The sequence below is a fragment of the Dasypus novemcinctus genome, chromosome 23 (assembly GCF_030445035.2).
Source record: "Dasypus novemcinctus isolate mDasNov1 chromosome 23, mDasNov1.1.hap2, whole genome shotgun sequence".
NCBI classification, from domain to species: Eukaryota; Metazoa; Chordata; class Mammalia; order Cingulata; family Dasypodidae; genus Dasypus; species Dasypus novemcinctus.
In genome coordinates, this window is record NC_080695.1 from 54634266 (window position 1) to 54659583 (window position 25318).

General features: G+C 37.7%; 1 protein-coding gene across 3 annotated transcripts in view; it reads left to right on the plus strand.

Moving 5' to 3' along the window:
• SMG1 (SMG1 nonsense mediated mRNA decay associated PI3K related kinase) overlaps positions 1–25318 on the plus strand; it is a 109881-nt gene that overhangs the window by 57930 nt on the left and 26633 nt on the right. For all 3 annotated transcript variants that reach the window (XM_058286372.1, XM_058286373.1, XM_058286374.2), the window contains 19 exons: positions 432–574; positions 726–927; positions 4585–4694; positions 5465–5612; positions 5970–6129; positions 7032–7152; positions 9258–9506; positions 9826–10110; positions 10588–10732; positions 11287–11425; positions 14302–14532; positions 14767–14944; positions 15493–15654; positions 16209–16426; positions 16679–16833; positions 17068–17290; positions 19609–19855; positions 23742–23971; positions 25045–25293. In XM_058286372.1, coding sequence (XP_058142355.1) covers positions 432–574; positions 726–927; positions 4585–4694; positions 5465–5612; positions 5970–6129; positions 7032–7152; positions 9258–9506; positions 9826–10110; positions 10588–10732; positions 11287–11425; positions 14302–14532; positions 14767–14944; positions 15493–15654; positions 16209–16426; positions 16679–16833; positions 17068–17290; positions 19609–19855; positions 23742–23971; positions 25045–25293 — 3595 coding nt within the window. The remainder of the gene's footprint in view (positions 1–431; positions 575–725; positions 928–4584; positions 4695–5464; positions 5613–5969; positions 6130–7031; positions 7153–9257; positions 9507–9825; positions 10111–10587; positions 10733–11286; positions 11426–14301; positions 14533–14766; positions 14945–15492; positions 15655–16208; positions 16427–16678; positions 16834–17067; positions 17291–19608; positions 19856–23741; positions 23972–25044; positions 25294–25318) is intronic.

Below are 25318 nucleotides of genomic sequence, written 5' to 3' on the forward strand. Positions count from 1 at the left end.
TTTCCATTTAATCTATGAAATTTTATAATATTCACTAGGATTGTTGATGCTATAATTTATTGATTTGTAATTTGTTTTTAATGTTTCTGGTGTTATTTTGACTACCAGAAGTGTTAAATTATTGTGCAGTTAAACCTGGGACTTTGTGCATTCTTTTTTTGCATTTATCCTTCTGTGTAGCCTTTTCGTACATTGAAATTTGTTATTTACCAACATTTTCTGCAAGCTCTTTCATGCTTTTTTCTTTTACATTTAACTCTCTTCAGATTTTCCATTTGTTTTGAGGAAGAGATCTGATTTGATTCTTCTTGCCCCACAATAATTAACTCATCATCTCAGCTCAATTTTTGAATAATCCATTCTTTCCCCAGTTGTTTTTGAAATGACCTGTGAAGTATTTAAAAATAAGCTGGCATTGATTTGTGTCTAAGGTTTGAAAAGGCTTCTGTGGAGTACCAGGAGCACCTGTGTGCCATGACAGGTGTTGACTGCTGCATCTCTGGCTTTGACAAATCTGTTCTCACACTGGCCAACTCGGGGCGTAACAGTGCCAGTCCCAAGCATTCTCTGAATGGTGAGCATACAGAATTTAAACAAAATCAAACTCTGTAGTTAAATATTTTGTTCTGATCATCTTGCTGTATGTTTTTGGGTTTCTATGCTTTGTGAATACTTGTAACTGCTATGGATCTCCTTTTAAATTTTGTTTTATGAAATTCACTCAGGTGAATCCAGGAAAACTGTGCTGTCCAAATCAACTGACTCCTCCCCTGAGGTTATAAATTACTTGGGAAATAAAGCATGCGAGTGCTACATTTCAATTGCTGATTGGGCTGCTGTACAGGAGTGGCAGAATGCTATCCATGACTTGAAAAAGAGTACCAGTAGTACTTCTCTTAACCTAAAAGCTGATTTCAACTACATAAAGTAAGAATTTTTTTTTTAGTTATGTTATGGTTTGTAACCCAATTAAACAAATCTTGAGTAACTATAAAGTGTTTTTCTGAGCAGAAAAATATTAAAATTGATCATATCTACTAATGCAAAAATGGTCCTATTTCTAATGATGCTGCTGTTATAAAAGTGACTTCACTGTCAAACCAACATTATACATGAGGAAGGAATTTGTATAGTGGAAGATAGACTTACAGCTATTGAGAGACTCGTATGGAATTCTCAGAGACTATGTTGTGAAACTTAGAGCCAAAATGCATATGAAGAGAAATTTGTCACTGCTTTAAAGGATCACATTTGATGCCTTCATTTATAAATTGGGTTTGAATATAATTTATCCTTAAGAGAGAGTTTGTAAAATTGATGAAATAAAACTCCCTTTTCCTGTCCTTTTCCTCTGTACATTTAACAGTCCCCAACATTTGAGTACTTACTGTGTCTTAGACACTTGGTCAGGAAGATAAAGATCACTACACTTTGTATGGTATGGCTAGCATCACTGAGCTCAGCTTCTAGTGAGTAAACAAATCAATGGCTAATTTCTTCATTGAGTAACCGCTACATGCCAGTCAGTGGGATATAGCAGTACATAAAACAGACATGAATTCTAACCCTGAGAAACTGGCATTCTGGCAAGGGGAAGATACACAGACAAATGCACAGGGTCAGAGAATGCCCACCAGGGTGCCTTTTGAGCACAGATTTGAGGGAACTGACCTGATGTGAGAATGGTGGCCTTGGAGTGTTCCAAAAATGGCCAGTATGGTTGGAGCTGACTGAATACTAGAAGGTAAGGGCAGAGAAGTAGATGGGAACCATGATAAAGATTTTTACTTTAAGAAAATCTTAGGCAGGATTTGAGTAAAGGAGTGTCATGATCTGGCTTAGTGGTTTACTCTGCTGTGTTGTGAAGAGACTTAAGGTAGAGAGCAAGGTGGAACACCACCAGTAATTTGTGGGTGTGAATGTAGAGGGAGGAGAAAAGATGCTATTAATTGAAGTAGGGAGCACATAGGGAACAATAGGACATGGTTCAAATATGTGTGAAACATAAAGATGAGATTGTTCAGTAAGTTAAAATTTGGCTTTGAAACTAAAGAGAAAAATTGAAGCCAGTATGAGATTTGAGGGTCATCAGTTTGTAGGTGGGAATTAAAGACCCTCTTTCCTTTTCACTCTTTTTTTTTTTTAAAGATTTGTTTATTTATTTATTTATCTCTCCCCTCCCCCTGCCCCAGTTGTCTGTTCTCTGTGTTTGTTCACTGCGTGTTCTTCTTTGTCCCCTTCTGTTGTTGTCAGTGGCATGGGAATCTCTGTTTCTTTTTGTTGCGTCATCTTGCTGATGCAGCTCTCCGTGTGTGCAACGCCATTCCTGGGCAGGCTGCACTTCCTTTTGTGCTGGGCGACTCTCTTTACGGGGTGCACTCCTTGTGTGTGGGGCTCCCCTATGTGGGGGACACCCTTGCGTGGCACAGCACTCCTTGTGCGCATCAGCGCTGTGCGTGGGCCAGCTCCACACGGGTCAAGGAGGCCCGGGGTTTGAACCGTGGACCTCCCATGTGGTAGACTGACGCCCTCACCACTGGGCCAAGTCTGCTTCCCCCTTTTCACTCTTAATACTCCAGAGTCTTTCTGTCACTAAACCACAGGTAATGTTCTGGAGAAGAGTGAGTGCAAAGGAAAGAGGGCCAAGGTCAGAATCCTTTTAGCATGTTAATTTAAGGAAAGGGAGAAAAAGCCACCTATGAAAATAGGACTTTGAGGAAGGCATTGTTGTAGAAGAACCAGATGGGAGTGGGAGTAGTCAACCTTGTTAGATGTTTCAGAGACTACAAGAAAGAAGGCTTTTGTAGAGAGGTAAAGAGAAAAAACAAGGTTGTATTAATATTGAGTAGTGGAGAAATTTGAAGCAAAAAGCTTTTGATAGATGGTTTGGTGAGTGAATTTTTCACGAAGTCCAAGAGAGGAAGCTATGACTGGAGGAGAATATTGTGTGTATATTTCATTTTTTAAAAAGATTTATTTATTTATTTATACCCCCCCCCCCACCATTGACTGCTTTCTCTGTCTACTTCTATCTTTATCAGCGGCACCAGAAATCTGTGTTTCTTTTTCTTGCGTCATTTTGTGTCAGCTGTCCATGTATGCAGCGCCATTCTTGGGCAGGCTGCACTTTCTTTCGCTCTGGGCGGCTCTCCTTATGGGGCACATTCCTTGTGTGTGGGGCTCCCCTTTGCGGGGGACACCCCTGCATTGCAGGGCACTCCTTGCGCGCATCAGCACTGTGCATGGGCCACTTTCACACGGGTCAAGGAGGCCTGGGGTTTGAACCGTGGACCTCCCATGTGGTAGGCGGACGCCCTATCCATTGTGCCAAGTCTGCTTTCCTGTATTTTAAATATTGGTACAATTAAGTGTTCTTTTGGCCATGGGGAAGGAAAGGAGCCATTAGAATGCAAATATTGATAAGGAAAGCACTTAAAGTTGGGTACAGACACAAGTTTGGATATGGATGGTAGGTTGGGTATAAGGGTAGAGGAAATTAAAGCCTGTGGCTTTTTTCCTAAAGAGTCAGTCATTAGCCGAAAGGGTGAGGGCATTAAACAGCATAGTAGAAAAGATTTGTTATACCCTCAGAGGATACTAAATAGGGACATAGGGAACAGGCCACTGGACAGGACTCAAAACCCTTTAGGGGGAGAAAAGATAGAAATGTTCACCAAATCTCAACACTTCATCTGTGCCCAGTAATTAAGGCTCATGTAAAAAGTCAGTAATTGTATTGATCCAGGTTAGAGATGATTAAGGTAGAAGCAAGTATTAGTAAGTTAAGTGCTATGCATTTCCAGTGCTATATCCTGGCTGAGTTGTAAAGGAAGATACATCAACTGATGGAGAGGAGAGCTATTGATAAACCATAAATTTTCATGGTTGGAGAACAGGTATATCAGAAATAGGGACAGAGTGAGGGATCTGAAAGTAGCAGTGGGGAGCTAGGTGGATGAGGCCTCTCATCCTGGCAGTGATTTCTGTAGGACTATAGGAAAGAATTTCAGAGGTGTCATCATTTTCACATAGGGTGAGGAGATGGAAAGGAAGAGTTCCTTTGAAAAAAGGGAAATGGGTTCCATGGAACACAGTGAGAAAGGGAGAGAGGGAGGGAGGCCAGTAGTGAAAGAAGGCAGGACTAGGATAGATGGAGGTTACAGGAAAGGAGACCAATAGGGTTTATGCTTTAGGTGAGGAATGAGACAGTGTAGGGAGTTTAGCCCAGTTCTAGTTGTCCTGCAGAGACCTACTGTCAGTGTGTTGGACAGGGCCGAAGGATAACAGGCCGCAACAGACAAAAAGAGGAGGGGAGACATGGAGGAGTGAGGCTGCTAAGCTGAATGTCTTATAGCTATGATTTCTGGTTTCCCACTTTAATTTTAGTGCTTATGAAGATGCTAATCCCATCTTCAAAATTAAACTTAGAATGGTAGTGTACATGGAAGGTACTTCTTCAAAGAATGCTGTACAAACTGCTGTCATTTCCTACAATTTTTCTAGTTTTTTTGAGTGGTATATGGTCCCACAGGCTGGTAGAGTACAGTGTATTTTAAAATAAGCTAACCAATATTTTAATTACAGATCACTGAGCAGTTTTGAGTCTGGAGAATTCGTTGAGTGTACTGAGCAACTAGAATTATTACCAGGAGAAAATATAAATCTACTTGCTGGAGGATCAAAAGAAAAAATAGGTATTTAAGAGAAATTAAAAAATTGTTTTTATGGACAAACTGTTGACAATTTATGGCATCATATATTTTAGTGGAATTCTGGAAGTTGTCCATTTATTCTGGAGAAGGGAAGCAACGAATTTAGGGCTGTTCTAGTTACCTGATTTGGCAAATGAAAACAATTCAGTTAAAATTCAGCAGATTAAAAAAATGCTACATTAATTCGTTGAGATTTATATAGCTCATGTTCCTTGAACAAGTAGTAGTATTTGAGCTAAATATTTTCTTGGTGACTTGGAGTCTTGATTGACGTATTGATGTGCATCAAGTTTTTTTATCACAACTGGAACGTTTGTAAAATGTGAGTATTCTTTGTGTTAATATTGATTGCTAGTTTAGATAGATTTACGAATGTAGGTCTAGATTTGCCCATTTAAATTTGATTTGGTTTGATTTACTGATTTTTGGACCGTTGAAGTAAATTTCGTTTTTGGAGGGTCCAAAGTATAATTTTATATGAAGTAAATTTTTCATATATCTACCAGATATGCCTAATCATAATGTTCAGCTGTCTGAACTAAAATATGAAAGGAGGTATTCATTTTCATTATTGTAAGTGGAGATTTATTTTTTTGGAGGTTTATGAGACTGAATCCGGGACCTTGTACATGCTAGAAATAGGCACTCAACCACTGAGCAACACCTGCTCTGAGATTATTTTTTAATACTATCAAAATATGTTATCACTCTTGCGCATTAAAAGCAAATAATAATTTACTTACTCTCTACAGATATGAAAAAACTGCTTCCTAACATGTTAAGTCCTGATCCAAGAGAACTTCAGAAATCCATTGAAGTTCAGTTGTTGAGAAGTTCTGTTTGCCTGGCAACTGCTTTAAACCATATAGAACAGGATCAGAAGTGGCAGTCCATAACTGAGTAAGTTTAATCTTCTGGTGGTAAATGTGCCTTATGTATGTCGTCATGACAGTTGTGTATACTTTAGGGCATTTACCTGATCACTACAATGATACTAATAGTTTCATTTTAATTGTAAATCATCCGTTATGTGAATGCCACTTGCTTATATAAATAAACTGAGGTTGAAACTACATAAAATGTAAAAATCCTTAAAAGCAAATGTTCTGACTTATTTTGTATTATTTTACTAAAAAGCAGACTGCTCTTCTTATTCCTCTTTGGATGCCACTCTGGTGTCCAGCTACACTGTTCCTTCAGTCGTTAAACAAGTTGAAAAATCTCATTTACTAATTGATAGTAAACATCTTGTTTCAGAAATGTGGTAAAGTACTTGAAGCAAACCTCCCGCATAGCTATTGGACCACTGAGACTTTCCACTTTAACTATTTCACAATCCTTGCCAGTTCTAAGTACCTTACAGTTGTATTGCTCATCTGCTTTGGAGAACACGGTTTCTAACAGACTTTCAACAGAGGTAGGTATATGTACATTTTTACAATCATATTAATAGGTATTAATCTTAATAGGAATTGGTGTAGAACAAAGGCCTTATTTCATGAGTTTTTAAATTACATTTGTAGTTGGAATAAACTACAAGTTTCGGGCAAACTCAGAAATCTAAAATGCCATTTTAGATTGGCATTGTCATTTGATGAGTCAATGGGACAGATAGACAAACTTAAGATATATAACCTCAGGAGTGGCTAATTGCTTAATTTTTGTCTCCAAATGAGATGTTATACTATCTTATTCCCCTTTGAAAGAATAGTGACAGGTACAGCTTCTGGTATAGAAAAATCAGTGTTTTAATGCATTAAGAATTTAAAGAGAAAATTTTCTGTCTTTTTCTTCTTTGAGGGGTCGGTGTGTGTGTGTAAACGTATTTCCCTTAGGCAGATTGTGTATATTTTAGATTTGGCCAAAATTAAGCAACCCCCCACCCCCCTGGTAAAATTTAGACAAAAGATGGAGCCTTATTTAAGGAAATTATAATCTTTTTTGAGAATCTGATTATGGATTAATAGTTTTTGTTCTGTGATTTAGCTCCTGTTTTATGGTAAATATGTAGTACTTTTTCTAAAAATGTGCTTTACTATGATAAACATACTGGTAAATTGAACTTAATCTGAAAAAATTCCTTTTTTTTCTTCATAAAACATAGGTTTTCTTTGTAGTTACAGGGTATTTTTATCTTTTGATTTTAAGATAACTTGATGAAAGGGGGAGTTTAATGGATAAACCTGGAATGGATCTGAAATAGCTGACCTTTGTGGATATGGATCTTGGACTCATTAGCAGTGTGCTATAACCGACCTCATCCTGCAAATATATAAAGAGCCTGTTTTGTATTAAGTAATTTTTGTTTTTCTCTGGTAGGACTGTCTTATTCCACTCTTCAGTGAAGCTTTGCGATCATGTAAACAACATGATGTGAGGCCTTGGATGCAGGCTTTAAGATATACCATGTACCAAAACCAGTTGTTGGAGAAAATAAAAGGTAACTGGATTTACTTTTTAAAATTTATGTTAGATTTATTGAGATAAAATTTACACATTTTAAGTATACAGTTCAATGAGTGTTGACATGTATACATTTGTGTAACTACCAATACATTTAAGGTACAGAACATTTCTATTACCCCAAAAGGTTTCTTTGTGCCACTTTCCAGTTCCCCTCTGAACTCCTGCCTAGGCAAACACAGATCTGCTTCTATAGATAACAGGTCCTCGGTTAAAGTTTAATATAAATGGAATCATGCAGTATATACTTTTGGGTCTGGTTTCTCTTGCTTCACATGATACTTTTAAAGATTCATCCATGTTGTGTTGTAGTATTCCGTTGTTATGGTATACCATAATTTGTTTATTTACCCTTTGATTGATATTTAGGTTATTTTCAGATTTGGGCTATTATGAGTAAAACTGTTATGAACAAGTTTTTGAGTGGACATATGTTTTCATTTCTCTTGAATAATTGCTTAGGAGTGGAATAGCTGGGTCTTATGGGTTAAACTTGTAACACAGTTTGGCAGTTTCTTACGCGTTGGTTGTACATTTTACCTTGCTTCCAGCAACTTATGAAAGTTCCAGTTGCTCCACATCCTTGGTATTGTTAGATTTTATAATTTTAGTCATTGGTGTGGATGTATTAATGTCTCATTGTGGTTTTATTTGCATTTTTCTGATGATTTTTTTCCCCTAATGATTAATGATGTTGCCTTTCTTTTAATTTGCTTAACTGTCATTGTATACATTACTTTGTAAAGTGTCTGTTCAAATTTATTGGGTTGTCAGCAGTGTGGTGTGTGGAAAGGAGGAAGTACATGTGTATGTTGTTAAACAACATATAACAAGAGCACTTACTTTAATTCTAGAAGATCAGAAAAGGACTTGGGGAGGAAGTAACATTTAAGCCAAGACCTGAGGAAGGTGGAGATAAGAAAGCAGACAGACAAATTTACTTAGGAGAAACCATCATGTGTGAAGGCCAGAGAAAATAATGAGAGATTCATAGATGACTCAGTTCATCTAAGGGAGAGGAGAAAGAAATGAAGCTGGATGAAAATTGAGATTGGAATGGAATGCAAGGCATCAGTGCCTTATAAGTTAAGGTTAGGAATTTGGGCTTTGTTGGAAGGGCAGTGGGAAGCCATCATTTTAAGCAAGGAAGTTAAAGAGTCAGATTTATTTTTGTGTGAAGTCACTGCAGTTGAAGGTTGGAGAATGAATTGGAGGAAGATAAGACTAGGGACAAAGTTAGGCTGAAGTCTCTGCTGAGGGTAACTAAGGCAGCAGTGGGAAGAGAAGAAAGCATCTGGGATACGAGGGCTGAAAGAAAAGTCTCAAATGACTGCCAGGCACCTCGTCTGCCTGCCTGGTTGATCGTGTGCCTTTCACTGAGAAAGGGAAAACAGAAGTAAGTAAAAGATTTGAAGGGTGGTGGGAAATGAGTTCAGTTTGACACAGGTTGAAGTTCTCTTGGAATATCTGAGTGTAGGTGACCGGGTGGCAGGTGAGACTTAGATGTCAGGTCTGGGCTAGAGATAAAGATTCAAGAGTCACCAGCATTTATATGGTAATTGAAGCCACAGGAGCAGATCATATTGTCCAGGGACAGTATGCAGAATGAGAAGAGTAGAAAGCCTAGGACCGACCCTGAGGAACACCAATTTTAATGGATGGGTAGTGGAAGAGAAGGAGACTGAGGATTCATCAGAAAGGTAGGAGGAAAACTAGGAGAGAATGGCATGGTGGAAGGGCAGAGGGGACTTAACAGAGGAAGGGGGGGATGGTTTAGCCTTACTCTCATTCCCTACACTATTGCCTAAGCTCTTTCTAAAAAGATTCAGAAACTAAAAAGTTTGTTTCTTATAGTGAAAGGTTTTTATTCTTCTCTATTTTGTTGTGCACATTTATTCAGAAAACATTTATTGTTCATCGTATGCCAAGCACTTAGGGAATGGAAGGTGACAGAAAAATTTAGTTGTCTTTGTTTAGGGTGGTGGTGAGGACGTGGGTAGTTGGGGAAGAATTTTGTGGCTGTGTCTTTGCAGTCTGGGGTTAGATGAATCAGGGACTAATGAAATGTTTTCTTCTCTCCAGAACATACAGTTCCAATTAGAAGCCATCTCATGGAATTAGGTCTAACAGCAGCAAAATTTGCTAGAAAACGGGGAAACGTGTCACTTGCAACGAGACTGCTGGCACAGTGTAGTGAGGTCCAGCTGGGAAAGACCACCACTGCACAGGATTTAGTCCAGCATTTTAAAAAACTATCAATTCAGGGTCAGATGGATGAAAAATGGGGTCCTGAACTTGATATTGAAAAAACCAAATTGCTCTATTCAGCAGGTTAGTAGAATGGATTATGGTTAGCAAATGACTATACTAAAAATCCTGTTTATGACTATTACTCTTTATGGTAAAAGGCATTAAAAGGAAACTTGCTTATTTTCAGTTGTTGCAGAACACTGAGCAGTAGGTTATTTGTAATTGTCTTATCTCTATAAGACAGTGCTTTTAAAAGTAATTTTGTTACAGTATATAAGAGTAAGAAATTTTCCCAGAGATGATTGATTATCACTAAATTTACATGTTTTTTTAAAGTTCATTATTTTACCCTGAAATACCAATCTTTTTCTTTTATGGTTGGTTTTTTGGTTTTGTATAGGTCAGTCCACGCATGCAATGGAAATGTTGAGTTCTTGTGCCTTATCTTTTTGCAAGTCTGCCAAAGCTGAATATGCAGTTGCTAAGTCAATCCTGACATTGGCAAAATGGATCCAGGCAGAATGGAAAGAAATTTCAGGGCAGCTAAAACAGGTTTACAGAGCTCAGCAACAACAGAACTTCACAGGTCTTTCTACTTTGTCTAAAAACATACTCACTTTAATAGAACTGCCATCTGTAAATACAATGGAAGAAGAATATCCTCGGATCGAGAGTGAATCTACAGGTATAGTTTTTTTTTTAATGTATTTTTTATTTATTTTTAAATGATACATATATTACTTGAAATGTTACATAAAAAATATAGGGAATTCCTGTATGCCCCACTCCCAGATATTGTTTCTTTTATTAGATTAGCTTTAAAATATTAATTTTAGAAGTTGGAGTTTCCCATGTTTTAAATTATGCAATGTTATGCTGGCTGTAATTTGCCACAAAAATTATCTATGAAAACTTCGCATAGCATATTACCAGGAAGTAACAAAAAGGCATTTCTTTAGTATCTGAATGCCAGAATCACTGAACTCTGCCCCCTGGCCATATTTCCAAATTCAAGTTGCTTTTAAGAACCAAAAGGTGTTTTTGCCAGGTGTTTTTTGCTGGTAATTAAGGTCCCACCCCAGGTACCTAAACTGGGAATGCCATTAGAAATTTTTCAATGTAGCATTGTTGAGATCTTTTATTTTTTTCTCCATCATGGCAGTACACATTGGTGTTGGAGAACCTGACTTCATTTTGGGACAGTTATATCACCTGTCTTCAGTACAGGCGCCTGAAGTAGCCAAATCTTGGGCAGCATTGGCTAGTTGGGCTTATAGATGGGGCAGAAAGGTGGTTGACAATGCCAGGTATGTATGCTTAAATGTGTAATGTATTTTTTTTTTTTAAAGATTTATTTTATTTATTTCTTTCCCCTTTACCCCCCTCCCATGTTGTCTGCTCTCTTGTGTCCATTCACTGTGTGTTCTTCTGTGTCTGCTTGCATTCTCGGTGGCACCAGGAATCTGTGTCCCTTTTTGTTTCATCATCTTGCTGTGTCAGCTCTCCTTGTGTGCGGTGCCACTCCTGGGCAGGCTGCACTTTTTTCGCGTGGGGTGGCTCTCCTTGCGGGGTGCACTCCTTGTGCGTGGGGCTACCCTATGTGGGGGACACCCTTGCGTGGCGTGGCACTCCTTGTGTGCGGCAGCACTGCTCGTGGGCCAGCGCACCACACAGACCAGGAGGTCCTGGGTATTGAACCCTGGACCTCCTATATGGTAGGTGGACACTCTTGTCAGTTGAGTTATATCTGCTTCCCTAAATGTGTAATGTATTTGATGTATTGCAAAGTAGAGAATTAAAATGTCTGCTCACATGTTAAAGTTTTATAGCTGAAATACTGATGACTTGTTTATTTTTATAGTCAGGGTGAAGGTGTTCGCCTACTACCTAGAGAAAAATCTGAAGTTCAAAATCTGCTTCCAGATACTGTAACAGAAGAAGAAAAAGAGAGAATATATGGTATTCTTGGACAGGCAGTATGTCGGCCGGCAGGAATTCAGGCAAGGAGAACATGATATGTTGAGATCACTGTCCTAATTCATTGATTTTGAAGAAATTGATAGCAGTATACTTGATTAAATGATGAATGGGGTTTAGGTAATTATTGTTTCAAATAAAGTTTGTTTTTTTTTTAAAGATTTATTTTTATTTATTCTACCACCCCCTTGCTGCTTGCACTTGCTATGTGTTCTTTCTGTCCACTCACAGCGTGTTCTGTGTCTGCTTGTCTTCTCTTCTCGACTTCTTTTTAGGAGGCACCGGGAACCAATCCTGGGACCTTCCTGATGTGGGAGAGAGGCACTCAATCACTTGAGCCACCTCCGCTCCCTGGTCTGTTGTGTCTCTCATTGTCTTTCCTCTTTGTCTCTTTTTTTGTTGCATCATCTTATTGTGTCAGCACTCTGCGTGGGCCAGCTCCCCCTTGCTGGGAGGCCCAGGGAATTGAACCCAGGACCTCCTATATGGTAGATGGGAGCCTAATCACTTGAGCCACATCCGCTTCCTCAAATTCTTGAGTTTTAAGGTGAAAGTGAGTTAAAATATTTTTCTAATAAGACTATAACTCCTTGAGAAATCAAATTAACTTTCCTTAAGGTCCTGATAAAGACAGGCGGACTTTGTTTTATATAAATTGAGGTTCTTTTTTTATTTTTTTAATTTTTCTCTTCCCCTCCCCCCAGTTGTCTGCTTTCTGTGTCCATTAGCTGTGTGTTCTTCTGTGTCTGCTTGTATTCTTGTAAGCGGCACCAGAAATCTGTGTCTCTTTTTGTTGTGTTATCTTGCTGCATCAGCTCTCTGTGTTTGCGGCCCCACTCCTGGGCAGGCTGCACTTTTTTCACACGGGGCGGCTCTCCTTATGGGGTGCACTCCTTGCACGTGGGGCTACCCTGCGCGGGGAATACCCCTGTATGGAATGGCACTGTTTACGCGCATCACCACTGCACGTGGGCCAGCTTCACCACATGGGTCAGGAGGCCCTGGGTTTGAACCTTGAACCTCCCATGTGGTAGGTGGATGCTCTATCCATTGAGCCAAATCCACGTCCCTGAGTTTTCTTTTTTAATTGCTGTTGTGAGCAGAAATCAGGTTCTTAACCCTGGTTTTGCCTCTTAAGTTAGACTCACCTTGGGAGCTTTTAAAATATGCCAGTGCCTGAATCCTATATTCTGGATGGGACACGTGTGTGTGTGTGTGTGTGTGTGTAGCCAGAGTTAAACAAGGGACTGTATAAACTGTAGGATTTATGCACATCCTCGTCAAAGTTATATCAGTTAAGAGAATGTTGTCACTATTGAGTATTTAGTTGCAGTCTTCTAAACCAGTATTGACCCAATTCTTGCTTTAGTCAACAGCATATGCCATTATCTGCCATTGCTCATGTTGTGGTCGCACATAGTACTGTAAAGATAGGAAGGTCTCCTGTACATATTCATGTATGTACATTCAGCCTTACACTTTTTTTTTTTCCTGCTTTTTTTATTTTACAAAACATACTTCAATTACATAAATGTTATGGAGAATATATAGGGGATTCCCATTGCCCTGCTCCTGACACTTCCCATACTTTCCCACATTAATAACATCTTTCATCAGTGTGGTACATTCATTGCAATTGATAAACACATTTTGGAGCATTGCCACTAAGCATGGGTTATAGTTTACATTGTAGTTTATACTCTTTCCCATTCGACTCTATAGGATATAGCCAGATTATAATGGCCTGTATCTGTGGTTGTAATGTCATTCAGGATGATTCCCAAGTCCCGAAAATGTCCTCCCTTTACACCTGTTTTTCCCGCTCCCTAACTCCAGAATATCCATGGGTCACCGCCTCCACAACATTTGTATTTCTTCCATTGCTAGAATCACAATAAGTCTTTAATAGAATACTGGTAAGTTTATTTTAGTCCATAGTTCATTTCCCAATTCTGAGGACTCTGGGATGGTGGTGCACACTCTGCCATTAATTGAGGGTGATTTTGATCCCATACATCTGATGGATGGGACTCTCTTGCTTGCAGTTGTAGGCACTCTCGGTTCCTTGCTTTGTTGTTTGTCCATCATCTCCTCCCTGTTAGTTGTCCTGGGTTAAGTCCTGTGAACTGGAGAGTAGGTGTTGCTGCTCTTGAGATTCGTGGCTCAGCTGGCACACGGAAAGCCCAAAAATTTAAGTCTCTTGGCTGTACACTTACCAAATTTAGTACTAATTATAGGTTCAAATGGAAGGACAGAAGAGTCAGAGATAGGGAAACCACTGCTGAGTTTAACTCTCACACTGGGGACAATAATTCCAGGTTAAGGCAAAATTCCTGAGCTATCTTCCCTGACTGTAGTGTCTGGATGTCTCCATATCTCTGAGGAGCTTTCCTGTTTTGGGTAGTATCTACTTTGGCTGTCAGTGGGATCCTTTTGAGATGTGCATAAGCCCTCCCTCTGAAATGGCTTCCCAACACACTTTGAAGTCTCTTAGCCATGCAAACTCATTTGTCTCTAGCTTAACCCTTTTGGTCAAGGTCTCCCCTCCTCCCCCCCAGATGCATTGCTTGGTAGTACTTGCTAGCAATCCCTTGGTACCAGGGATGCTCATCCCCAGGAGTCATGTCCCACTCAGCCTCAAATTTTTGAACAGATTATGTTTAATCTTCTGCAGGTAGAACAGTGTAAAGTACAAAACACCAAAATAGTCTTTAGTCTGTGCTAATTATATCCTTCATTGGCTGCATTAGCATATTGACATTCACATATCATGTATAACACTAAAAGAACTCAATTTTTCTTAAATCAGAAAAATGCTTTCACTTGACAGTAAAATCCTGTACCCTTCTCTCTCCATTTTGTGTTAAAGATGGCATTTCACACCAATTTTTTTCTTTAGGATGAAGATATAACACTTCAAATAACAGAAAGTGAAGACAATGAGGAAGATGACATGGTTGATGTTATCTGGCGTCAGTTAATATCAAGCTGCCCATGGCTCTCAGAACTTGATGAAAGTGCAACAGAAGGAGTTATTAAAGTGTGGAGGAAAGTTGTAGATAGAATCTTCAGTTTGTATAAACTGTCTTGCAGTGCTTATTTTACTTTCCTTAAACTCAACGCTGGTCAGGTAGGTTGCACAGGTTTGTTTTTTAAAAAAAAAAAAAAAAAAAAAAACTTTTTTTTTTTTTTTTTTTGGTGGTACTGGGGTTTGGACCTGGGTCCTCATGCATGGGAAGCAGGTGCTCAACCACTACATTATACCTGCTCCACAAAAATATTTATTTGGAATTTCTTTCTTACTAGACCAAAATCAATATTGTGAATTATTTTTTCATTTCTTTCCTTAATTTTTCACCCTTAGATTCCTTTAGATGAAGATGATCCTAGGCTACATTTAAGTAATAGAACGGAACAGAGCACTGATGACATGATTGTGATGGCAACATTACGATTGCTGAGATTGCTTGTTAAACATGCTGGGGAGCTGCGGCAGTATCTGGAGCATGGCTTGGAAACAACACCTACTGCTCCATGGAGAGGTGATACTCTAAATAAACTGCCTCAATAAAGATTATTTCTGGATAGGATGTATAAAACAATAATGAAAAGAGTAGTTTTCTTATGTTTATTATTTGAACATGTTAAGGAATAGCTATTATTAGTTCATAGGATGCCCTAGACTGCCTGTTTAGGCCAGTAAGACCTCTCCTACCCTTCAGCGGCACTGAAAAGCAATAGTTTTGTATACAAAATGATTTTTGGAGAAGGTGGTAAAAATAATTTTCCAAAAAGTTTGCATAACATTTTATAAAAATTGTTTATATCTGCCTTCTTTTATAGGCATTCACAGAAAATACACTTCTCTAGAGTATTTTTGAGTTAGCTGTGGATATTGAATACAATTTTGTACCCTAACTAAAGAATCAATAAATATGGCAGTGTGCTCTTGGTTATCATGGAGGGAACGTTTGAGGCCCTTAGAACTTTGTGCTGATGCTGGCACATAATCAGGTTTTATCCTTTTATATCCAGTATGTTAACAGTTTTTAACAACTTGAAAGCATCTTTCTTTCTTCTTGTCCTGAAGGAATTATTCCACAGCTTTTCTCACGCTTAAATCACCCCGAAGTGTATGTGCGCCAGAGTATTTGTAATCTTCTCTGCCGTGTGGCTCAAGATTCTCCACATCTCATACTGTATCCTGCAATAGTGGGCACCATATCACTGAGTAGTGAATCCCAGGCCTCAGGTATGGAATATTAAAATACTGCTACTGTAAATATAAATTATTTTGCAGATAATTTTGTTAGGTCAACTTTTTTGAACTTTATGTTCCACAGTTGATAGCATTCAAATAGTAATTATGATTTATTGAAAAGTACTATGTGCCTGGCACTAGAACATGCGCTTTACGTGTTATCTTCAATCCTTATAGTAACCCAGTAAGACTTAAGAGAGATTGAGTAACCCCCTCGGTTTCACTGAGCAGAATAAATGGCAGATAAGGATTGAAACCTCATGTAAAATGGTTCCCTAAGTTCTGGATTCTGGCTGGTCAAACATATTATTTCCTAGATTCACATTTATTATCTTCCCATTTGTCTTTCATTGATTAATAATATTAATATATGTCAATAGTTCAACTTGTAAAAAGCCAAAATAGCCATGATCTTTGGCCATTTTAATGCACAGAAAGCAATTAACTAAATGACTGCTTCTGAAATCAGATTATGATTGATTTTCCCTAACTCAGCACATACACATGAGAAAAACAGTATACCTTATTTTCTCAACCCTTTATAGGAAATAAGTTCTCCTCTGCAATTCCAACTTTACTTGGCAATATTCAAGGAGAAGAATTGCTGGTTTCTGAATGTGAGGGAGGAAGCCCTCCTGCTTCTCAGGATAGCAATAAGGATGAACCTAAAAGTGGATTAAACGAGGACCAAGCCATGATGCAGGATTGCTATAGTAAAATTGTAGATAAGCTGTCTTCTGCAAACCCAACAATGGTGTTACAGGTAAAAAAAACAAAACTAAACTAAACACTACCACCAAAACTCATGGAAATTATAATTCAAGAAACAAAACCGATAGAATAATTTAAATTGGTTTTACAAATCGGTATTGGTAGATAGTATCACTAATTTCAGGATGCTCTAATTGTGTAATGAACAAAAAATCCACATCCCTAAATTGTACTTTCTAGTGGGTAAAGAACTCTGTTGTGTGTAGATGTGTATTGAGCGTATCTGGATGTGCCGTGTATGCAGGTTCAGATGCTTGTGGCTGAGCTGCGCAGGGTCACTGTTCTCTGGGATGAACTGTGGTTGGGAGTTCTGTTACAGCAGCACATGTATGTCCTGAGACGAATACAGCAGCTTGAAGATGAAGTGAAGAGAGTCCAAAATAACAACACTTTACGCAAGTATGTTTTTGTATATATTTCCTCAGAGAAGGAACCCTTCTCTTAGATGCTGGAATTTTTTTTTTTTTAAAGTGCAGTGGTAGTAAATTACTTTGCTAATATTTTATTACTTATTTTGTTATTCAGACTTAGTCTTTGGTACTTTCTATGCTTGATTAATTTAAATTGTTCCATATTTGTATAAAACTCTTTAATGTACAATAAGTTTCTGAATAAAATTGTCTTCCTGGTCAGAGAAGAGAAAATTGCAATCATGAGAGAGAAGCACACAGCTTTGATGAAACCCATTGTGTTTGCTTTGGAGCATGTACGTAGTATCACGGCTGCCCCGGCCGAAACACCTCATGAAAAATGGTTTCAGGACAACTATGGTGATGCAATTGAAAATGCCCTAGAAAAACTGAAAACACCATCAAACCCTGCAAAGCCTGGAAGCAGCTGGATTCCATTTAAAGAGGTACAGAAAAATCTCTGAAATAAAAATTCCCTATAAGATATAAAATTTAAGATAAGTGGATTTTCTTTACTGGATACTTAAGAGAAGATTTTGTAAGCCCATGGAAGGCAGCCTGTGACCAGTTGCTTAAAAAAGAATATAGAGAAAGGTGTTTTCTTTATTTTGAGAATTTTGGATGAGGAGAGGGAGAATTGGGAGAAGGCAAATGCGTAGAAAGTTCATTCCAGTGAAGAATACACTGTAAGAAATTAGCCAGTGAAGGGGTGATCACCTACTGTTTTTGTAAAAGATTAAGAAGTTAAACTATATAGTTTTTCTTGGGAGGAAGGGGGAGGTATGCAATATTTCTAACAGATGAAACATTCAGTTATAACAAAATTAATTTTTAGAAGTACTTTGTTTTTGAAATCAGTTTTGCACAGGTTGTTGTTGATTAGAGTATTTAAGTATTTGAAAAATCCTTTTTTATGTTCTCCTTAATTCTGTATTCCATTTGTTTTTTGTCTGTTACAGCAATAGCACCTTTAGTTGGGACAACCTGTTTTATTATATTCTTGCTTTTTTATGCTATTCCTTATTCCTTCTCTATGCCTTAACTTTATTGCTCCCAACTCATTTTATTTTAAACTTTAATAATGACAATATGATTAAAAGATTTAATTAAGAAACAGTATGCACTGCGAATGTTAATAAATGCAGGCTGCTAAATTCAAAGGAAATAGCTAGGAGCATAAGACAAGAAAACTAACATGAAGGATAAAGTTTATCATGTGTGACCTAGCCAAAACTTCATTCCCCTCTGTTCCAACATTAGCTTCTTGCTTCTTTGTTTCCATCTCAGTAATTCAACTAAGAAATCAAGAAGAGGAAACAGGAGAAATACTCTTAAAAATCTCCGTGTGTGTGTTGTCATAGATAAAATTTTTTATGATTATGTGTACATTTTAAAGAATAATTTTATAAATTGTAAAGAATACCTGTGTCTCCTGCCCTTTTAACTATAAGACAACTGAAAGGGGCGGGGGGAGAGAGAGAAAGAAAAATGGCATTAGCTAAAGAAATCAAATTCTTCGGAAGCTCTGTATGTCTCTCCTTAATTATATCTCCCTCTCCCAATCAGTGTTCTCATTTTGCATTAATCGTTACCTACTTTAAAAAAAGTTTTTATTTTTTATACATTTGTTTCTAAATAATGTATAGTTTCTGCCTGTTTAATGAACTTCATATAAATCAGATCATGTTGCATCTTTTTTTAAACTACTTTCATAATTTTTGGATCAGCATTATGTTGTTTAATGATTTGTCCACATTTCATATATATACGAATAATCATCTGTTACGTGAAAAATACCACTGCTTGGGAGCAGATTTGGCTAAAGTGGTTGAGTGCCTGTTTCCTACATGGGAGGTCCTGGGTTTGGTCTCCAGTGCCTCCTAAAAACAAAAAAACAAACAACAAGGAAACAAATGAAAAAATCAACTCAAGGGAGCCGATATCCTCTGTGGCTGAGATCCAGCTTACCATATACAAGGTCCTGGGTTTGATCCCTGGCCTCCATGCTTTGTGAAAATACAGTTTATCCATTCTCCTCAGGATATTTACAGTATTTTAAATGTCTTTTTTCTTAGGAACAAAATTTGCTAAATATTTGCTCATGTGAAAGCAGAGTCCCACGTTTATTCAAGTGCAAATTATTGAATTACCTAGAGTAGGGACACAAGTATACATGCAAGAGCTTGGTGTGTGCTTCCATATACCTCAAGTGGTCAGCACTCTAATTTGCATTACATATTTAAAATGGTTGTCATAGTTTTTTATTTTAAGTCTTAGAAATCCTCTTAATCACCACCACCCCCACAATGAAATGGAATTGAATCGAGCCTCATTTTTTTTCCTTGTGAATTAATATTAAAATAACTTTCCAAGTGGCTTCCTAGGGTCTGTCTATCTTATAGCAACTGGCCATACCTTTTGTCCTATTGCTAGGACCAAATAGTTTTGTTATGACATTGTTCAGACACAGAGCTTAACAGAATTTGGTGACCACAACAATGGTTTCCTTCCATCTACTGTGATTTCATTACTTGTCTAGATAGCGGTCTAGAGGGGTTAAAGGCTTTAAGAGGTCTTAAAATTTAAATCACCTAAAGCATATCAGATCACTGTGATGACTCAGATATGTAACACTGAAATATAGGAACTAGAACAACAGTGTTAAGTTAGTTCTTTAGTTTACTTTTGTGTCAAATTGCATATTGAAGAAAGTAAGTGTTATAATAATGCAAACTTTTTATTTCCCATTTTATTATAAATATAGATAATGCTGAGTTTGCAACAGAGAGCCCAGAAACGTGCAAGTTACATCTTGCGTCTTGAAGAAATCAGTCCTTGGCTGGCTGCCATGACCAACACTGAAATTGCTCTTCCTGGAGAAGTCTCAGCCAGAGACACTGTCACAATCCACAGTGTAGGCGGAACCATCACAATCTTACCTACTAAAACCAAGCCAAAGAAACTTCTCTTTCTAGGATCAGATGGCAAGAGCTATCCTTATCTTTTTAAAGGTAGGAGTGGAAACTTTTTATTTCTTTAAAAGTAACAGACTCATTATTAATGCTTTTTGTGTATTGGCAGGAGGGGTTTGTTTCAGATCAATTTCTGTGTCATAATAACCCTAGAGTATCCTACACCCATATGATTTTTATTTTCTCAAGCTTTTTTAAAAAAAAAAATCCAAACTTATAGGACATTTCCAAAAATAATACAAATCTCATATGGAGAACTCCAATATACCCCCGCCCACCCAGATATACTAATTTTAATATTTTGCTCTCTCTGCTATATCATTCCATCCATCTATCTTCTCAGCATTTGAGAGAAGGTGTTGTACATCATAACTCAGGAACACAATACTTCTGTGTATATTCTCTACAAACAAGGATATTTACTTATGCAATCACCTTAAGTATATTAAGAATTTTACAATTGATATAAAACTTATATTCTATATTCCAATTTTTTTTCTTATGTCCCTGTTAGTTTTCTTAAGCCCTTTTTTCTCCTTTCTTAGATCCCATCCAGTATCATATATTGTACTTGTCATTATCTCTTCAGTTTCTCTCTTTTTAAAAATTGTCGAAACACCTATGTACAACATAAACACCCCCCCCCAAGTCCGCCCAGGCATACCATTCACTGGGATTAATCCCATTCACAATATTGCAGTACCTTTACCACCATCCATTACTAGAACTTGCCCTTCACCCCAAACAGAAATTCTACACACATTTTGCACTAACTCCCCAATGCCCTTTTTTCCCCACCCCTGGTAATCTATACTTTCTGTCTCTTTGACTTTCCATATTCTCTGATCTTTTCTTTGTTGTTACCATGGTGCTTAAATTTAACGTCGAAAATCTGTACCCATCTCATTTGCTTTGATAACAACTAAGATAGCATACGTAAACATTGCTCTTATCCCCTTCCATCCCCCCACACTTTATGTAGTTCTTGTCACAAATTACTTATATATTATGAGTTGAGAATGATTGATTTATCATTACATTTTATGCATTTACCTTTTAGCTCTTGTAGGAAGTAAAAATTGGAGTTACAAATAAAAAATACTATAGTACTGGTATTTATATTTACCACTGCCATTGTTGTTATCTTTATTTCTTTATGTGTCTTCAGTCAGTTGTCTGGTGTCCTATCCTTTCAACCTGCGGAACTCACTTTAGCATTTTTTGCAGGGCCAGTCTAGTTGTGATGAAGTCCCTTAGCTTTTGTTTATCTGGGAATGTCTTAAACCCTCCCTCATTTAAGAAAGACAGTTTTGCCAGAAATAGAATTCTTGGTTGGCAATTTTTTACTTAAAATGCTTTAAATATGTTTCCCAGTGACTTCTTGCCTCCCTGATTTCTGATGAGAAATTAGCACTTACTCTTATTGTGGCTCCCTTTTGACATGTTGCTTCTGTCTTGGAGCTTTCAGAAGTCTGACTTTATCTTTGGCATTTGACAATTGATTATAACATGGTGCAGTGTGGGTCTGTTTGGGTTTATACTGTTAGGAGTTCTTTGAGCATCTTGCATATGTTATATTCATGTCTTTTATAAAATTCGGATAGTTTTCAGCCATTAATTCTTTGCATATTCTCTCTGCCCCTTTCTTTCTTCTCCTCCCACAGTGTATATATTGGTATGCTTGATGGTGATGGTTTCTTTAGACTTTGTTCACTTTTCTTCATTCTTTCCTCTTTCTGCTATTCAGACTGGATGATTTCAGTTGTCTTGTCTTCAAGTTCACTGTTTCTTTCTTCCGTCAGCACCCGTCTGCTTTTGAACCCCTCTAGGGAATTTTAAATTTCTGTTACTATGCTCTTTAGCTCTGTTTGGTTCCTTTTCATAATTTCCATCTCTCTGTTGATAATCTTTTTGTGTTCATTTTTACTCTTTTCCTTTGGTTCTTTATCCATGTCTTCCTTTAGCTCCTTGAGCATATTTAAGATCATTTTTTAAAAAGTTTTTGTATGGAATGTCCCATGTCTGATTTGATGGTTTCTAATACTTTAATCTCCTTTATTTGGTCCATCACTTCTTCCTTCTTTGTATGGTTTGTAATCTTTTGTTGAAAACTGGACATTTTGATATTTTATTGCTGTGTTATTGTTGGAATTTGGACTCTGAGGTGTCTGTTCCTTAAGCTTGTATCTAGGTAGTTTTATGAAAGAGCTTTCCTTGAATGCCTGGAGCTAAAAAAAAAAAAACAAAAAAAAAAAAAACAGGAGAAAAACTTTAAACACCTTTTTCAGTCTTTGCAGATAGACCTGGGTGTGCTCTCCTTTAGAGCTTATGCATAATATGTGTTTAGAGAGTGACTCCAGGCTAAAGCATAGGGCCTACTTGGCCCTTTCTGTGCATGTGTCTTGTCTTGATTATTTGTATTTGGCCCTAGAAATTCCCCCAATTACATGGTTCTTATATATCTTCTTTGGAGAAATGTCTGTTCAAATACTTAGCCCATATTAAGGTTGGATTGTTTGTCTTTTTGTCATTGTGTTGTAGGAATTCTTTATAGTTAATTTTTCTGTATATTGTGTGAGGTAGGGGTATATTTGACTCTTAAGCCACACTTCTTAAGACTGTGTCTGAGGTCAGGGTTTAGAGAGTTATGGGTGAAATGAAAAGGAAAATAAAAAATTAGAGAAAAACCCAGGAGGCTGGAAAAGAAAAAGTTGTGTTTTTTTTTTGTTTGTTTTTGAGGTACTGAGGCTAGGGATTGAACCTCGGAACTTGTATGTGGGAAATGGTTTCCTCACAGTCCTGAGCACTACACTGTATATCCTACTGTTCTCCCACCATATTCTGTACTGGAGCTCTGTGAGCCACCTTCTATACTTGGGGCAAATTTTGGGATGGCAAACCCCTCAGGCCACCACCAGACAGAATGGACCAGACATACGTATGCTCAGTATGTATGTGAGGGTTACTCTGCTCACTCCAGGGCTGGGACTAAGGATCTGTACTGGGAGCATGGGCTAGCTCAGTGCCAAACTGGTGAGGCCACGAGAGCCTACTGCTTTTAAGTACCCTTTTTCTTGACTCGGTGGTCTCCCTGTTACTGCAGTCCTTTAACTGTTTTCTGCAGATTTGAGTAAGATGTTTCTACTGGTTCTTGCTGGTTTTGCAGAGCTTCTTAGGGGGAGAGAGTTTTCCCACTCTACCGTCTTGATCAGGGCAGGACTCCATGTGGTTTTAAAGATGTTCTGGGCGGCAGACTTGGCCCAGTAGTTAGGGCGTCCGTATACCACATGGGAGGTCCGTGGTTCAAACCCTGGGCCTCCTTGACCTGTGTGCAGCTGGCCCATGCGCAGTGCTGATGCGTGCAAGGAGTGTCATGCCACGCAGGGGTGTCCCCTGCGTAGGAGTGCCCCACACGCGGGGAGTGTGCCCCGTAAGGAGAGCCACCCAGTGTGAAAGGAAGTGCAGCCTGCCCAGGAATGGCGCTGCACACATGGAGAGCTGACACAACAAGATGACGCAACAAAAAGAAGTACAGATTCCCATGCCGCTGACAACAACAGAAGCAGACAAAGAAGATGTGGCAAATAGACACAGAGAACAGACAACCGGGGGGGGGGGGGGTGGTGGAAGGGGAGAAAAATAAATAAATAAATCTTTAAAATAAATAAATAAAGATGTTCTATTCTCTACCCTTTTTGCCTATGAAATTTAGAAGCCTAACAATTGAGATACAGTTAATAATATTAGAACCTAGCATTAATAGTCTGTCACTGAATACAGAATGTTATCTAATGCCCTCATTGTGCTTCACTGGTTCTCAGTTCTTGACTGTTATTGCTAATTGAGAAATACATGAAAAATTGTGCACTCCCAACACCATCCCATTAGATTACCTCCTCTAGCTTCTTTAATTTTGTTTTCATAGGACTGGAGGATTTACATCTGGATGAGAGAATAATGCAATTCCTATCAATTGTGAATACCATGTTTGCTACAATTAATCGCCAGGAAACACCTCGTTTCCATGCTCGACACTATTCTGTAACACCACTGGGAACAAGATCAGGTCTAATCCAGTGGGTAGATGGAGCTACACCCTTATTTGGTCTTTACAAACGTTGGCAACAACGGGAAGCAGCATTGCAAGCACAAAAGGTTATTTAAAATGAAAATATACATGTATTTGAATGTTTACAAACATGCATTCTGTGATATATGTAAAATATTTCTAGACTTGCTACACTTAACATTTTCACATGTTTATAAAGGTTAAAGAAGGAGGTGACTTGAGAGGTATCTGAAAGTGTTTCTTAGAGGCACATTTTATTAAAAAGTTTGAAACAAATGATTCATCTTATTCTAGATGAACACAGAGAGTATGTGCTAATCATGCAGTAACTTGATATTTCACCATTTAATGCTTTAATTAGGCTTACCAGGTCTTTTAAATGAATTTTTATAAATAAGAAACAGCTTTGGAAACCAGATTATTTTAAATATATATCTAAGAAACAGTATTGAACTTGAGAACGAATCACCATGAAATGATATTTTGTACCTGGGAGATTTATACTTTGATTTAGAAATGGAGTTTAATTTAGAATTCATTTTAGCAAATATCTTGTGCTGAATAAATTCCAAGAACAATGTTAAATAAGAATATAAATATAAATTTATACAGTCTGAACCTTAGGTTTCCACATCTAACCAAAGAAAATGCTTCTAATTAAAAGTAGGTGTGGGAACAGTGAGAGTTTGAAAGGAGTCAAGTTTTAAAAGTAGGCATGAGTGACTGTAAAACAACTGTCGGAAGGCGAATTAGAGATAGCAATTGGAAAAGGGTTATCTAAGTTTGTATGTAAAGCGTTTCTTAATATTTGTTAATTTAATATTGATAATTAAGTCTCATTGGTGGAAAATATGTAATATGCATAAATTTATAATTTTAAAGCCTAATGAATTGTTACAAAGAAGAATGTGATTTTTGTGTTTTGAAGTGTGTTTTGAAAAATTTAACAGTACTAATTTTAAATAAAGTAGCAGTATCCAGTTAAAGAGAGATTGTAAGAAAGATAAGTAATCTGGAAGAATTTGCTGTTTGGTGCGTGAAATTTAGCTGGATAAGTGGACAATACTACTGAAAAATCAGCTTTTAAACTACTTTAAGTTGAAAGTGATGTCTGTTATTTAATAAAGTTGACCTTTTAAAAAATGTGTGTTTTTTAAAGGCCCAAGATTCCTACCAAACTCCTCAGAATCCTGGAATTGTACCCCGTCCTAGTGAACTTTATTATAGTAAAATTGGCCCAGCTTTGAAAGGTGTAGGACTCAGTCTGGATGTGTCCCGTCGTGATTGGCCTCTTCATGTAATGAAGGCAGTGTTAGAAGAATTAATGGAAGCTACACCCCCAAATCTCCTTGCTAAAGAGCTTTGGTCATCTTGCACAACACCTGATGAGTGGTGGAGAGTTACGCAGGTATGCTTTTTTTTTTTTTTTTGAG